Source organism: Poecilia formosa, unplaced genomic scaffold (genome assembly GCF_000485575.1).
Source record: "Poecilia formosa unplaced genomic scaffold, Poecilia_formosa-5.1.2 Scaffold67, whole genome shotgun sequence".
Lineage (NCBI taxonomy): Eukaryota > Metazoa > Chordata > Actinopteri > Cyprinodontiformes > Poeciliidae > Poecilia > Poecilia formosa.
In genome coordinates this window covers 1530447-1548015 of record NW_006800006.1, presented here as the reverse complement: position 1 = coordinate 1548015, position 17569 = coordinate 1530447, and the positions used below count along the sequence as shown (strand labels likewise).

Below are 17569 nucleotides of genomic sequence, written 5' to 3'. Positions count from 1 at the left end.
ACAATGTGGAGGCAGAAGCAGAAAGAGTCGTGTTCGGTTCTGATCTAACCTTGTTTCTGAATGAAAGCTATGGAGGAAAAAAAAGGCAGGTTGCAAGAAAAATGTGTGAGCAATCAGCGCAATCAAAACCAGTCGTAAAGTGTTATTTTGTGGAATGTGGTGAAGTGCTTGGTTGAGCGAGTCAGTGAGCTTCTGCTTTNGAATAAAAGCAATCAGAGTGATTATTTAACTGATGCTGTGAGTCTGCGGCGCATCAGACTGCGTCTCGGCCGCAGCAACGACGCGTATTGAGCCTTGAAGGCGTTTCCCGTTAGCTTCGGATGACCACCGTCGGCCCGCTACGCCGCCCACTTTCAGGATCATTTATAGACCATGTGTGAATGTCTCACTCTGCCTGATGCTGATCCAGCTGCAGTCTCACAGGGTTTCACCTGCTTTTTCCCCCTCCTCTCTTCTGCTGGAGGGTCTTGCCGGGACCCAGAGGCTGGCTGCTCGGCCTGGCGCGCAGTACAGTAGGGCTTATCTAGGGGTGAATGTCCTCTCTGGCCCCACGGCGTGTCTGTCCCCGTTTTTCCCCTCCCAGTGCCATCTGTGCACCAACCAAAGCGGAAACCAGATTATCCCATGAATGCGTCAGGCCAAAAAAAACAAACAAAACAAAACAAAAACAAAAAAGCAGTGGTCACCACGCTGGGAGCCTCCTTATGCTTTCATTTTGTATGTAAAAATCTTGTTTTGGCAGAGACAAATAGTGACAAAAAAAAATCAATAGTAGAAAACAGGCAGTGAACCTTAGTGTAGAGGAACCTGGTCCTTCATGGTATATAAAACATTGAAAACAAGGAATTTCAGCTTTGAATGTAGCAAAATACAACAATTTAGATTTGTGATCTGAGATCTTTTCTTTAATTTGCATTTGTCCGTGATTTTCTGCAATGTTGTAATATTATGTACTCATAATATGACGTGTCATCGTACCAGGTTCATGAGGATGAGAAAAGGTTGTTTCACAAATTACAAACTTAGTCTTAAAGAGTCTCTAATAGGAAAAATAACATTTTGGTCTAAGTTTAAATTGTCCACATGTTGAAGGTTTTTCTGCTACTATAATTTTAACATGAACTTACAGAAACAAACACTTTGAAAGTGACACCTTCTTAGCTTTCATGAATAGATTAAAGGCATCACAAATCTGTTTAGTGTGGAGTTATTCAGCTCCACATTGACCGGTTTAAGAATTATTGATTTGAACTGGGAATGAAGATGATGATGATCAAATGCAGTCTAGACTACTTAGACTGTAAAATGCCCTTTTAGCGCTAATACGACAGCGCTAACCAGACTGTGACGTTAGCTTCTTGAAACCGCTCCTTATGGAGTACTGCAGGGTTCTGTGCTTGGGTCGACTCTCTTTTTCCAATAGGGAAAATCATCATACAGCAAGGGAAAAACTTCCACTACTATGCTGATGACACTCAGCTTCATTTTTTTAATCCATAAATTTTGATAAATCCAGTCACTTAAGTATACTACAGGCATGTCTTAAAGACCAAAAAACCCGACTGACTGGAAATTCTCTGCTTTTAAATTCTGACTAAACAGAAGTTGTTGTCTTTGAACCAGAGTATCTGAAAAACTGCTTAATAACACAGAGTAAAGACTGTGTTATTTTTGACCAGGATAATTAAACAATCCCTATTTTAGACTCCCTCCACTGGCTCCCTGTTAAATCCAGAATGGACTTTAAGATTCTCCTGCTCACATAAAACCCTTAATCAGAGATTTGACTGGTCCATATGTCCGTAACAGAGCACTTTGCAGGTTTGGTGCTGATTCCTAAAGGTTCTAAAGGTAGAATGGGAATCACATCCTTTAGTTATTGGGCTCCTCTACTGTGTTATTCAGACACCCCGTCTCTCACTGTCGTCTTTTAAGTCTTGGCTTAAAACTTTTCTTTCTGATGAAGCTTATAGTCATACTGGCTTAGGTTTCCTGGGCTATCTCTGTAGATATGCTACCACAGGATTTGGCTACTGCAGAACTAATTCTATTTCTTCTTGCTCTGCTACTTTCTCCTCTCAAATTTGCTATTATTTTAACAGCAAACTTTAACTTTATATTTTCTCTCAGTTTTCTTACTCTTTATTATAGCTTTGTCTGGTTGATCATTTTGCTAAGCTGTTAGCAATTAGCACAGTTAGCATCACTAACTGTATTGGCAGACTGAGTACTTTCCAAATAAATTATAAATATTCCTACCTAACAGACTACAAAGCATGTCCTAGTCCTTAAGGCTCCTTGGTAGACAGAGGTTGTAAGTAACAAGGAATCAAATAAAGCAAATCTTTATCCCAGTTAGCCTTCCGACATTTTTGTTAGCTCAAAGCGGATGTAGCGAATGTCCAGTTTTTCCTTATTTTTAACATTTTAAAAAGTCAAGAGAGCACCGCAAGTTTCAACCCTGTGTTTGAATTTCAAGTAATCTGCCAAATACATCTAGGAAGGAAACAGGTTTATTTTCAATTTATGGGAAAACTATGTATGTTTTAGTATTTATGTATGAGACATTTTCTCTTTTTTTGGCCTTAGGCTATAAATAACACCAGTCATTTATAAGCAATTAGGATTATTGTTTGCACTTTTACAAGTATACCTTTATAAATCTTATGTCATATTTTAAATCTATTATTGTATCTGTGCAACCTGTGAAATCATCCAATCAAATTCATTCATATTCTCATTCTCTAACAAATCTAATCTAATCTAATTTTAGAATTAATTCAAGCATTGTTTGAATTAAAGCGACTAGGAATGCAGGGATTTTTGTATCATAATACGACATTTTTATTGCGTGAATTACATAACAGTTCTGACAAAAATAATAGATCCATGGCGGCTTTGTCTCCTTGTATTCAATTTTATAAAAGGGGCTGAATTACATTTCCTTCCCTACATGCTTTTGTCGTTCAAACTAAAGCAGAAGCTCACTGACTCGCTCAACCAAGCACTTCACCACATTCCACAAAATAACACTTTACGACTGGTTTTGATTGCGCTGATTGCTCACANAGGCTCAATACGCGTCGTTGCTGCGGCCGAGACGCAGTCTGATGCGCCGCAGACTCACAGCATCAGTTAAATAATCACTCTGATTGCTTTTATTCTCCCATGTGCTGGATTGACCTGCAGAGACGACTTCAGATCAGTTCATGTCTTTTCCTATGACGTGATCCATGTTTGGCACTAAAGTGGAACCCAAATGCAAAAAAAAAATAAAAAAAAAAAATAAAGGAAAATGACACTAGGAGGAATTAATAAACATGTCTCCATGCTTAGAGCGGAATGTTCCAGGATGAAAACTGGAAATTTTCAAAGAAAATGTGTGTAAACACCAACAGACAGAGATGAAGACAAAGCGGGAGAACAGACAGCAGAGATGGAGCGATGGAGAGAGAGGAGGTGGGGGGATTAACTTCTCATCCAGTCTTTGCTGTTGCATCAGTTTTAAGTAGCTTATTGCACAAAGCAGCCTGGATGTTTCCTGTGCGTTTGCATGATTCGTTTGGAGCGTGTGTGCGATACATGCCGCTGATCTCATGCAGGAAACCAAGAGCTTATGAAGGGGGCCCCCCCCAGATGATCAAGCATGCTTTGAAGTCGGCACACGGTGACCCGTGTTCCCAGAAACATATTACTCTTTAATCCTGGATTCTTCAAAAAGTAATTGGGTAGAGGAACAATCTCATCAATGTTGTCCTTCACATCTGGCCTAATCATCGTTCAGGTACGCAGGAAGACCCCTGCAGGTCTGCTGGAAGCAAATAAATGAATTGGAATCTGGAAAAAACATCACCCGACATTTTTTCCTGAGGCTTAAAAATGAGAGTGCTCATTATGTGTGCTTTGCAAAGTTAACATTACGCAAGACACGCTAAAAGCATAAACCTTAATGTATGTCTGCTGAGATTTGATGGGCTTAACCAGCACACCAATTTTAGCTAAATTTAAGCTACAATTGGTGTAAAAGAAAAAGGGACACACTGCTTTGCTTCTCATTGTGAACACTACAATGACTAGATAAGAAGGTCCGAAAAAAAGTTTAATTAGAAAAAATAAGTAGAGAGGGAGAGGGAAGTAGTTCACATATGCTAGCTTGACTTTGACAACCGTAATACGTAGATGTGCTGTGGAATTCGGCGTGTTTCAGTTCAGTTGCAAAATAATAAAAAGGCGACCTAAACACCAACTCTGACAGAACATCAGTGGAGCAGGTGTTTAAATGAGCTAATCAACCACAGCTGTGTTAGATTAGCTAATAGCAGCGGTAATTGGTGCTTGTATGTGACAGAAAACTGTAATGAAATGCATTAAAACTACTGTTATTAATGTTAACAAAAAAAAGTGAAAAGGTTCAGAAGGTGAGTATTTGCATTGCGTCATGGCTGCACTGTAAAACCTGTTTTTCTGTTTTGTAGAGGGGGGAAAAATGGAGATAACTCTAATAGAGGACATGAAGATATGCCAGGCTTTCCTAAGTAGTCGTTCTCGTTGGATCATGATTCATAATAAAACTGAGAAGCCACCTCAAATTGAAAGCTAAACACCTTATCCTGATGCAGCACATGTGCTTTCAGCAGAGTGGCTGTATTTTTTCCCAGAATGCGCAACTTTTATTATTTTTCTTGCCATATATATTTCATCAAGTCTGAGGAAGAAAGGAGACCTGAGCTGATTTCTCAGTCGGAACATATTTAAAGCATTAATGATTGCTGCCAGAGGCAACGACTCAGAACCAGTGTGGTAAATAACTCTAAGGCTCTCTTTGTATGTCTGAGCATACATGGGGAGAAATGCAGCAACAATGATTCTTCTCCAAAAACCAGGATACATTAGAGATTCGTTTAGTCTTGTTCATTCAGGCCTGTTTGATGTCCTTCACTTGGCAAGACGGATTCAATACACAGTGAGTTACACACACATTAGGTTCCCGTCAAGAATTTTACATCCAGTCACCTTTGGGGTTAAAATCATGTTAAAGTTGGATTTTTAATGAGACATTTGAACTCTTCTTTTAGTGGTGTGGACTGATTTGAGAACTCTACATCAAGGAGTTGTTTATAACTCAGGATTGAGGACACACCTCTGAATTTTATGTGTTTTTCTCCAATCTACACAGAGTCAAAATTATATTGGACTCAAATATATTCATAAACATGAGTTAGCTGCCATGTCCAATTTTTATAGGTCTTGATTTCGTCCCTGACTTAATAAATAAAACAAATCTGATCATTCCCTGAAATCTAATTCATGGAATCTTGATTAATTCATTAAAATATGTAAATTCTACTTTTGCTCGCGAAACCAGCAAATAGTTGAAACAAAACAAACACAAGGTGTTTTTTTACTCACACATTTGCTCTCCCATTTTGTAATACCATTAGGTTTCCATGGAAATACACCACTAATAAATGGCTAAATGTTGTGTAACAAGGCTCAAGGAAACCACACTGTCTTTGTAGCCATCAGTAGTTCTGGCATGAGTCTGGATGGATACGCAACCTTTAACGTATGTGAAAATGATGAGGTTCATTTTAATTGGTTGGTTTTCTGGCCCTGATTCGACTTTGGTTTAAATCCCACAAATTGCTATGATTAGGTCAAGCTCAGGGTCAGCTAAGCAGCGAGACCCTGATATGTTGTGGGGATTATTACGACGGCCATTGCAGATAGGAAAAAATTGAGGAGTACATTTCCACCAAAATACTCAGAAAGTTTGAGATTAAACTCAGAAATTTTGGGGAACAAACTTGGAAATTTGTGAATTTGTAAAGTCAGTTTTTTGACTTTACAGTTTTTTTGTAGTCAGTAAAGTCAGTTTACAAAAAACTCAGACAAAACTCAGGATGTTTTGTCTGAGCTTACAAAACGTTCTGTTCTTCTGTTGTTTTATTTTTTTTTAAGTTTCAGCTTTCCAAAAATGTCCAAGTTTCTTTCTCAGAAATCTCGGAGGTTAATCTCAAAAGTCCTCTTTTTTTTTTTTTCCTAGCAAATTTTTCTACAAAATTTTCAACTTCCCAGGCTCAGAAATTTCCAGGTTGTGTTTTCTCAAAAAACTCAGATTACTCTCAAATTTCCAAGTTTTTTTCTAGAAAATTTCTGAGACGTTGTGTCATAAATTCACTCGGCTGTGCAGGTTTATTGCTCAGTCAGAACAACAAACCCTTCACCAGCTGGTTTAAGGTAAGACTGAAAACTTGGATGCTTTAGATTTTTCCAACCACCTTGTCAAGTGATGCTGTCATCACTGCGCCTGATTCTTGTGTTAAAAAAACAAAACACTTTCCTTTGACTTGAACACAGCCGGACAGCCCGACAGGATAACAATCTCAAAAACAGATCAGAGCTTGTTTGGAACGGGATAACTCCAGCCTCCTGAGTGCCTCAGAGCTCACTCCTGGAGGAAATTTATTCTCGACATTTCTGCCAAGCAGAGCAGTCAAATGTCCAGCCAGAACTGTAGCAGATGCTGTTAATAACTACAAAAAGTGTGTGTCAGACAGTAGCACACAGCGTGTGTGTGTGTGTGTGTGTGCATATGTGTGCATTTTGAAGTGTTTCTGTCTAACAGAGCTGGTTCTCTTACCTTGAAACGACAAGAGGCAAGATTAGCATTTTCAGCATCCTCATCAGCAGCTCACCGGGAAACTGGAAGTACTTCACTTCCTGAAAGCAACAGAGACGTTTTTTAATGGATGTAGTCGCTGACAGCCAATCACAGTGCAGATGTCTGAGAACCGAGATGCATCACTGATTGTTTCTTCAGTAAATTGGAGCCTGAGAAAGCGCTGGTCTTTGTGTTTTTCCCACTGAATAGACTTAAAAATTAAACTCTTCTCAGAGTACATTGTTCGCCGCGTTTCAGTTTAAAGCAGGATCTCCACGCAACTCCAGATTTCAGGTCATCAGAAGTTTCTTCTTCCAAAAAGGTTTTTCAGTGAAAAGTTATTTTTCATTTACTTGTCAATAACAGTCCCTGACCTTGATGTGACCTCTGAGAGAGAGAGAGATTCTGAAAGGCCTTGCTGCCTGTTTCTACACTTTGTTCTACACGATACTTGATGTGACCCTCCGTGGTATTTCTTAATTATACTTTTTTTTCTTCACAACTGAAAAGTGATGAAGACCTTAAGACCTACCAAACATATTATAAAAATTATTGGCAAACACAAAAGACCAGTGTGACTTTAATTTCTAAACTGTCTTAACTTTTCTCAATAAACTTTTCGATTAAGCCTTTACTCTCCGTTTTGCTTCCAAGGAGCACAGCCTGTGTTGTCTTAGAGCAACACTTTCAGATTGCAGAAGAGCTTGATATGACAGTATTGTAAGATGTTATCATGACATGGTGACAGTTTTAACAAATATGTAAAAAAAAAAAAAAACATTTATAAAAGTTATATACTGTAGTTTTAAGGTATTGACGGCCTTATCATGGTTACTCTTCATTAATTCATCTGTAAAGTCAACCAGCTGACTTCGCTCAACGTTGGCCACACCAACAACAAAAATGTTTCATGGTGGAGCGTTTGTTTATTTTGATTTATTTCAACCACTGGATTTTCATATTATCTTTTTTTATTTTTTATTAGCTACTTTCATTATTTCACTTATCAATTACAATATATAGAGGAAATGTCATAAAAAAAGTGGCATAAATAAAACTGTCTGAAACACAAACTGAATCCTAAGTATCTGTCCGGTGAAAATGCGACCCGGTCCTCTGTGGGAAGGCAATTTCCTCCTCTAATCTGCTCCCCCCTTTTGATTGCTCCCCAACTCAGTGTTTGAAATAAGTTCTCATTATTCCCAAAAAACAAAAAAAACAAAAAATCAACCGGCTGTCGGAGGATTCGTAACGGAGCCTCCAGGGCAAAAATTAATTGGTCTCACTGGAGGACCTGAAAGGCTAAGAAATGTCAAAGCCAATTAAAGGCAATAAAAACCAAACAAACATCCAGACAACACAACTTTTCCTTGAGACATATTGATAGAATGAAAAACCAAAATAAGCTGCAATTATTTTTTATTTTGACTGCTTGCTGTTGAGGACTGACTTTGGTACAAATGAGATCGTTTGTAAAAGTCAGGACCGTTTTCAACGTGAAAGTTGATTTTCTTTGCACCTTTATTACGAGGCCTCTGGAAGACATTACATTTAGATATAAAGCATTCTGTTTCATATACAAAACTTAAGATGATGTGACATAAAAACAAAAGACTGAAATGTGTTACTCTATGTCTGAAACTAAAATGAAAATTATTCTGAAACAAATCAAACTAGAGGTCGGGACACTGAGCCAAAGTATCAATGATATCAATACCAAGTCAGTATTGGTATCGGATCAATAGGAGCAGATCATTAGCTTTGGCGGAGCTTCAGATTCAAAATTTTACATTATTTTTTTTATTGTAGTTTCTCAATTCTACCTCAAAAAATCTGTTTTGATTTGCTCCTAATTGGTCATTTTTTTGCACTTTCTTTTAGGTAAATGGGTAGAAATGTCTTTTGTTTTACTATAGTTTCTGTTTATTTGGATATGTAAAATAGTTTATATGCCTTTAAACTATGTTCAAATTCTGTCGTTTAGCAAAATGATTCAGTAAGTAAGAAACATTCAATAATAGAAAAAGTATCGGTACCTGCAATACTGGTGTATCGACTTTATCGGATTGATAACAAAATATTGTTACCTTCCCAGTATAATAGCTCAAGTTATTTATTTATTTATTTATTTAATTTTGCCAAAATTGATTTTTACTAAAATCATTAACTCTTTTTTGCCAAGAGATTGTTTAGGTAAAAAAATAAAAATAGGAAATCAGTTTTGGCAGAAAATTACTTTATTTTGGGAAGATGACGATATGCAGTGTCACACACCTCTCCTACAAAACACGTTACTCACTTCCACCCAGAGGAGGGAAGAAACCAGCTGAATTTACCCGCCTTAGTCAACAACAGAACCAGAAATTCTAAAGTTTATGGGAACTTTTACTGCAAATGATGTCCAACCGTTGACAGCTGCCCCCTGAGGTTTATTTCACTGGGATATTTTCTGACATGTGGCAGCTGCTGTGTTGCATACTCCAAAAAATACAAAAACAAAACGGCGAATGAGTTTGGCAGATGCAAATATGAAGGACTTAAGTTGTGCAGGACAGAGGAAGGACAGCGAAGTGGCCCAGACCATCACACTGCCTCCACCGTGTTCAGGGTTTCCTTCAGTGTGTGTTATAAGCCTTTAGACAGGTTAAAAAGGCTCTTTGGTGAAATGGTTTTTAAGCATTATCTTCAAATTTCCTGTAAACTTTCAACATTGTTTAAGATAAAAACATTTCCTGATGTTTGTTGACGTTCTGTTTCTGGAACTCTGTGGGAGTTGAATGTCGGACGTAACGACGTTGTGCACCGAACGAAAAAGGTCCTTGAATTTCAGCTACATACTGCAGGCATCTGCTTGAATTTCGGATCCATTTTTAAACCAGAATGATTTGTAGATGATGTGGCTTAACAAACACAGACGATCTTAAAAGATTTCAAGACAGTCTGGCACTTTAGAAGTAAACGATAGCAAGTTAAATAGCAAGTTTTCTCAGAAGGATTCATGTGTCGTTCCAATGTAAGGTGGGAGACTCCATACTCAAGATTTACAGCAACATGTGATAGAAACAAAACAAAAAAAAAGAAAACACAACTTCACATGCTGCGTTTTGAGCTCCTTCTGAGCTATTTTACATAATTATTACCTCCTGTCACAAGTGTCCTCTGAGCCATATTGGACATTTTATTTTACCCAACAAAAACTGAAACAAAGGGTCACTAAACGTCTTCCTTCAATCTGTTTCCAGCTACAAAACCCTCATTAGAGGAACTCGGACAAAACCATCCCAGCTCTCTGAGACGCCTGTTGTTTCATTCACAAGGATTCAATCAGTCGGATACCTTTGAAAGCTAACCGTGTTAAATTGATGCATTCATCACTGTGAGTATAAATGTAATGTGAGCTTTCTAAAAACACATAATCAGTTTTTTTGTCATCCAAACACATGACAGAGAATATTCTTATTTTTTAACACTAAAATATCAGCTTGCTGAGTTTTAAAAAATATCCAATTACAGATATGTCTCCAAAAATGTTTACAGATGACGAAAACGCAAAAATCAGTGTCAGAAAATTAGAACACTGTGAAACCGGTAATTATTGGAAACCAAGTGTCACAGTCTAATCAGATAATTAACTCAAAACACCTGCAAATGTTTCCTGAGCCTTTAAACGCTCAATCTGGGTCAGTCGGCTGCACAATCTGCTGAGTGGACAGATGTCAAGAAGACGGACACGGACGTCCTGCAGAAGGAGGGGAAGAGACTGAAGGTCTTTACTAAAGAAGCTGGTTGTTAGGGTGTTCGTATCCAAGCGGTTTAAAGGAGCAGTACTGTGTGTTTTCAGACACATAGAGCCATTTTATTCCACGGTCAAATAACCGTCACCTATAGTTGTTATAACATACATAACACAATATCAAACATGACTCAGAATTATGTTGCCATAGAAATGCTATGTTTCAACACTGACATGACGTTATTGATGCAAAAAGTCTCTTTCTGCAGTTTGTACCTCCACAAATGTTTTTTTTTTTTTCTTTTTTTTTTAAATGCATGAAAAAAATCTTTGCCGTCCAATGCAAAACATATAAAAAGAAAACAGTGGAAAACATGAACGGTAACATCTGAAGGAATTTAGAAATCTGTAAATGAAAAATAATAAATGTAAATAGCAGCATATTCAGAGAAATGCATTGTGAACAGGAGTTGATGGCAATAGAAACACTTTGTCTCACTTAGCGTCAGCCAGGTGAAAGCTTCCAAGGAGGAAAACCTTATGAACATTTAAAATAAACATTTAAAATACACAACCTGGTGAAATTTTGTGGAATTTGCATCAACTGAGCCAACGTTTACGTATAAATAAGTATTATATAAAGCGCAAAAAAACTGACCCAGATCTGGTCTGTTGAAACATTAAAGGTAAAAATGTTTCTTCCTCACTTTAGCATCTGTTTCATTTGTGGCTGAAGAAAAAACAGCCAACATGATAAAACACAAAATCATTTAAAGAAAAGGAACAAATTGCTCCTGAATGTTTTTGGCTCTGCTGCAGTTTTACTGCTTGTGAATCAATTACAGAAATGAAGCAAATAGATGGAGCATGTGGAGCAGCTGCAGTAAATAGATGGACCTTGTGATCTTTTGTGATGTTCCCTGAATTGCAGACATGCTTTGCTTTCTCGTTTATTTCAGACCAAATTATGATGAAAGAACAAGAACTGGTTTAGATTTCATCCATTCAAACCTGGATGAGTCGAGTCGCTCCTGTTCTGAGACTTTCTTCTTACCGCAAAAAAAAAAAAAAAAATCTAATGAACCTGTTTGCCTTGAAAGAGATTCGTAGGATATGCGGGGTTCACTGCCTGCAATGGCTTAAAAAAAAAGAAAAAGAACAAAAAAACATTTCTGTCTTTTAGCTTATGGGCAACATTAACATCTTTTTGTTTAATGGAAGTCAGGAAAACTAAAAGCGCAGAGCTCAGGGCCGAGAACAGAAATGTAAGTACATGACATCTGTGAGATGACGGAGCAATGAAAGCTTTTCGCTTGTGTTTTGGAGTGGCAGGGCTTTTAGCGCAAATGAGTGTGTTCATTTTGTTGTGTGTGTGTGTGTGTGAAGTAGGGAGGGGGGGGTGTATATGAGGACATACTGAGGGCATATACCAGCGTGTGCTAGTTGGTGTGTGTGTGAAGGACAATCACAGCTGTCACTGTGTCCTGGCATCTGCTAAACAGTGGAACAAACAGTGTCAGTACTCCCACACACACACACACACTCTCTCTCTTTCACACACGCAAACACACACGCAGACAGGAGGCCCATTAACTCAGCAGATGTATGGATTCTTGAAGTTTCTCTTTGAAAGCCGGCGTTAAAGTTTTTCCTATAATAATGCCTGACGCTGATGGCGTGACGATTATCTCATGATTTGTCTCTCGGCAGACTGTGCAGTAATTTCGCTGAAACTTAACAAAGGAAAAAGAACAAAATATTGTTTGAAGAGCAGCAGGATGCCTGTTGAAGCTGCTAATCTTTAATCTGCACCGTCATGCCGGAGGTTCGCAGCTCCCTGTGCAATTACGTTCGCATTATTTTTGGAAATTTCCATCAGCTCGGACAATTATGAGTTTTTTTTTTTTTTTTTTTTTGAATGGTAAACTTGTGCCTGAAATGGAAAGTTTCTTTTCTTTCAAATCGCATGCATTTATTTTTAATCTTTTTGCCCCAGAAGCCTGCATTGTTGATGTTTACTATTAACAAGTTACAGTACTTGTTAGTAGTACTATTACTATTATGGCAAATCCAAATTCCTGGTTTTCCCAAATGAGGAATTTGGCAAAACTACTAAAGCTTTAAATAACGCAGTAAAATTGAAAAAAGCAGCTGATCAGTAAGGCTCCAGAATAAGGCTGAAACATATAAGCGTTTCATATCAGTTGATATCGATAATTATCGTTAATATCTGAAACCCTTTTAAACCTGTGATGGAACCTCTCCTGTTTTACCCACAGCTTTCACTCAACATTGTTTTTATTTTTAAGCAGCAACGAAGCAAAACCTGAAACTGCTGCTGCGCGAGTTCCTCCACAGATTGTTGCTAGGTAACCAGAGAGCGAGTGAGTTGATGCCGCCCAGTTAGCTTAGCTGGCGATGAGAGGTTGAGCAGCTGAAGTCTTTCCTCTGCTGACATCTCCCAGAATGCTGTGAGGTTTGGGGTCAGTGAAATCATTGAATATTCCATCAGATGTATTATCTATTGATACTGATTACTTGTCTGATGCAATGTGTATTGTTGCTTCTTAGTAGGGATGCATGATGTATCGGCAACAACATTGGTGTCGACCACCAGGGCTGATATTAACAACTAATGCTTATTTCCATCTGGTTGCCATGGTTTCAGGATGGTGACATGTTTTTGTTTGTATTTTTTGTTTGGTCATGTGACGGTGATGGAGAGATTTTGGCGTGTTTAACTGAAGCAGAGAAGTAATTTCAGCAGTGTCGTTTGGTTTTTTTCCCCCTGGATTACAAAAGAGCAGGGAAATATTTATATCAACATCAGATAAATCTATCAGTGCATTCTTACTAAAAACAACGATTTCATTCCTAATGGAAATAAAACAAATCGAATGGCCGATTAGTGGCTTTTCAACGTGGTAGCAAAGAGCACAGCAACTCACACAGAGAACTGAATCTATGTCAGTGACCCCAAGGTCAGCGTCTGTTACGCTGACCCCAACCTCACCAGATGCAGCGGAGCAGGTTTTTTTTGTTGTTGTTTTGTTTTGTTTTATTTTCCCCACAACGTCCCCAAAAATACTGTTTTCAATAACTGTCCATCCAGAGTTTGGTACTGAATGTTTGAGTCCAGCTAATGACAGATGAAAGGATCAGATCAGTCCTGCAGTGTTTTATGGTTATATGAGGAACAAGCGATGATTGAACTAAACCATAAAAACAGAATGTTTGTCAAACCGACACCAACCTTTAATGTGTCGCTCATTCTGCACGCGTTTATTCTTAGAACAACAACAAAAAACAGAACAGTTGTGGTTAGTTGGATATTTCTTTGTAACAGTACTTCTTGGTAATAAATGTTACTTTTTTAGAAAGTCTGTGTATTTCCTCTCCTTTGATTGTGTTGTAATTGCGACGCTCTGCCCCCCCCTCCAGTCCCCCCCAGCGACACACAGATTGGATTTCAAACCAACTTGACTGAAGCTGGAGGAGTCGGCTAACGATGATCACGGCTCCATTATCCGCAGCGCCATCAAGACAAAACCAAGCAAACTCCCTGGAACTTCAGGAGAGAGCACCGACTCAAAGTAACGCATAAATGCATTCGAGTGCTTTCGCACTTACCAAGCGAGATCAGAGTCACTCTGACCAAACGGATCAGGAATCGTCACAGGGACCCTGGCTCCCGACTGGAACCAGTGGCTCTGCGTGTCGGATCTATTGACTTTAGCCTGGTCCCCACAAGGGGAAATGCTTTTTTGGGTCAGGGGTTAGACTTAGGACTAAGGTGTGAATTGAGTTTTGATTAGGGTAAGATGAGGTTTAAGCTGTAGAAATGAATGGAAGTCAATGGAAAGTCCCCACAAAGATAGCCACACAAACGTGTGTGCATGTGTGTGTGGGTATGCAGAAAAAAAGTATAGAAAATTGCAGTTCCTAGTCATGGGAGTTCTGAATCAAAATGCTCAAAAGTTGATTTTAGTCAGCTTAATTTTTAAACTTTTGGTAGTTTAAGATTCAAAATTTAATCCACAAACTTATTTTTGTTTAAATATAAACTGATGGAAATGTATTTTATTTTCTTTAAAATCCCACAGATTAATTAAAATCTTTTTATCGAGAGAATCCTGGCAGGCAGAGGGTTACAGAACATTCGTGGCAAAAGCAGAAAAAAAATTAACACTGTCATAAATAAATTCAATTAAAAGATTCCTCTGTTGGAACACTTACAGACAAGATGATCAACATCAATAAGAAAAGCCTTAGAGAAACATTTAGAGAAAACGGCTTGACGCAGAACATTCTGAAAGATGAATAGACTTTAAATTCTAATGAACGTTTAACACTGGAACTGGAAGGCATTTTAAATATCCAAAATAAATAAATAAAACAACATAAACAACAAATAAAATTAATCATAAAGTCTCTGTAAACAAAATTGTCCTTAAAATAAGGGCCTATTTGAGACCAAAACACCAGACTGAAGACTTTTATCATCCAGTTTTTGGTAGAAAGAGAGAGAGGAAAGAGGAAAATGATAAATCATGCAAATGGAAATGATTGAGCTCGTTTTAATCCACCGTGCGATTAATCGATGTATTGCTTATTGCGACACGCCCACGTTTGAAAAGAAAAAATAAACTGAAAAAAATAATCTGAATCTACTTGTTAGACGCTGAAAGATTCACATCTCTAATCATTCCGTCTGAAAATCATTAAATAAACAACTTAGTGGTTTCAAAAATAAAAAGGTCTGATCTTTACTCAACTCTGACTGGGGCAAAGATTAGGGTTAGGCTTGTAATCGTTGCGGTTAAGCCTTGATGTGTATCTCAAATACGTCCTCTGGGATTTCTGTTGTGTTAAGAAAAAATGTGTAGAAGCGGGAGTGTGAAGGTTGGGGGCATCACTCAGAGACATGTGGGGGGGCCAGGGTGGAGAGGTAAGGAGGGCAGGAAATCGAGTGTGTGCATCGGGGCAGGGTGGGCATTCGATGGGGGTCACGGCCACCAACTGACCTGCTCGGAGAGCTGCTTGCCTCTGAGGAAGAAGCCCAGCAGGCAGCCGATGACCACGGCCAGAACGGACAGGATGAGCAGGCCGTTCTGCTTGCAGACGTTCTTCACTCGGCCCCACACTTCGTCCAGAGCCAGCGCCATCCTCCTCCTCTTCCTCCGCTGCCACCGACGGTCTCGACCGCAACTTAGCAACTCCCCTCAGAGAAAACCACCGAAGCAAGCCCCCGTCTTTAATCTGTTATTCAGCCATGGAGATCCGGTCGGGTCAACCACCGCAGCAAACCGGGGAAGGAGGGACGCAACGGAGGCTGTGTGCAGCGGGTGGGGGCGACTAGAGGGAGGCAGACTGATTGAGGAGAAAGTGGGCTTTAAAAAGCACACACACACACACACAAAAAAATGAAATTAGGAAAAAACAAAACAAAAAGGGATTTTAGTAATTAAAAAAATGTGAACGAATTAAATAGAGATCCCAAAACATGAAAGGTTCAGGAGGTTTTTGAGCGTCTCCCCCTCCGGGCTTCGTCCGGCAGTACTTTACATCAAACCCTCAGCATCCCACAGACACACTGATTCCAACCTCTCCCTCTCTCATCCCTCGTGCCCCGCAGGCCACATTTCTGCCGGCGGCCAGCAGGGGGCCCCGCGACAGCTGGTGGTATTGTCATCAGGGTTAATACTACGATCCTATTAGGCATGGTGCAGTACGACTCAGATCTAAGGCTGGATTAGAGAGCTCTCTGAACAATTGGACAGCAGATTGGTCAAGGCCACCAAGCATGACGAGGACGGGAGGAGGGGAGGGGACCATTTGCGGCGTGCGCATGCTAATGACATCTGAATCTACAGGAAAGAAGAAAGAAGTGAATTCAATTTTATGGATTTCTTTCAGAAGTGTGTAGGTAGCGAGCCATTAAGTCCTCAGCTTCACAGCTTGTTCTGTGCGAGTACAATGTCAGCTGGAAGGCTGTAGAGCTATAATCACAGTGCTTCAGCCCTTTAGAATACTGATTTAGAGCCATACATGAAAAACAACACAGGTAGTTTACTTCATACTTTTTTCTTGTAGTTTCTTATAAGTGTGTGAGAATTAGGTGGGTTGAAATGGTTTAGCAACAGCAATAACACCAAAACAAGAAGCAACATTTTGTGACACATCACAGCCTAAAAACTGAGTGTCGTATCGGGGTGTTTTATGTTCTTCCTACGGTTCTGGTCACACACATTTCATTCAGCTGAAGTTCTTTAACCCCTCCAGCGTTTCCTCAGGTGTCCCCCAGGGTTCTGTCCTCGGGCCCCTACTATTCATCATCATCATAACCCCTTTGCAACATTTTTCACAAATTTGGAGTTAATTTCCACTGCGAGGCTGATGACACCCAGCTCTGCCTCAACACAAAACCCTCCGTCACGCTTTTGCCCACCTTCCTCAGTGATTTCCATCCCTGAAACAAAAACGTTTGCGCATTAAACTAAAAGTTCGAGTCATATTTCATAAAAAAATTTTATTACTGAAGGTAACATAGTTACTTTATTATGCATAAGATGGCGCTATGTACATCGAAAACTCATAATATTCACCCTTTAAATGGATTCAAATGATTAACACCAACCAGGAGTGTGTGTGAACTCGCCTCTCGGCTTGGCCTGTTGGAGGACAGAGTTACGTTAAGAGCCGAAAACGAACGCAGTGCGGCTCAATGTAGGGCTTGTTCAGTGAGGCTGGAGGGAGTCCAAGGGAGAGTAATCAGCAGAGAACAGTCAGGCTGGTAATTAATCATGAGCCTGTGTGTTTGATAATAGTAAGTAATAGTAAAATTGAACCACTGCCTGCACCTTCAGAGAATAAGTAACTTGTGATAGAATAATGAAGATTTATTTCTCTGGAGTAAATCCATAACATCCCAGAATGATTTCTGTCTGAGCAAAGTCTGCTTCATGAAATATGACTCGATTATTGGCAACAGGTACGTTGACTTGGGTAGCAAGATTGATTTCAGAGTGCTGTGCAGGGAAAAACAAACTAAGGTAAAGATTAATCGATTAAAGTAGGAACTACATCAAAACAGTAATAATACAATTCAACAGAGAGCATTCAAACCCACAGCTAGTGCATTAAGACTGCTTCCATTTGATCTATTTTTGAGG

General features: G+C 39.2%; 1 protein-coding gene across 1 annotated transcript in view; it reads right to left on the bottom strand.

Annotated features, from left to right (window-relative positions):
• The window catches only part of slc1a7a (solute carrier family 1 member 7a), a 47242-nt gene extending 30461 nt beyond the window's left edge, over window positions 1-16781 (bottom strand). The window contains exons 1-2 of the mRNA XM_007554930.2: window positions 15422-16781; window positions 6644-6723 (exon numbers count right to left, since the gene is read on the bottom strand). Of these exons, the coding sequence (XP_007554992.1) occupies window positions 6644-6723; window positions 15422-15562 (221 nt within the window). The 5' untranslated portion in view covers window positions 15563-16781. The remainder of the gene's footprint in view (window positions 1-6643; window positions 6724-15421) is intronic.
• Window positions 16782-17569: the final 788 nt, after the last annotated feature.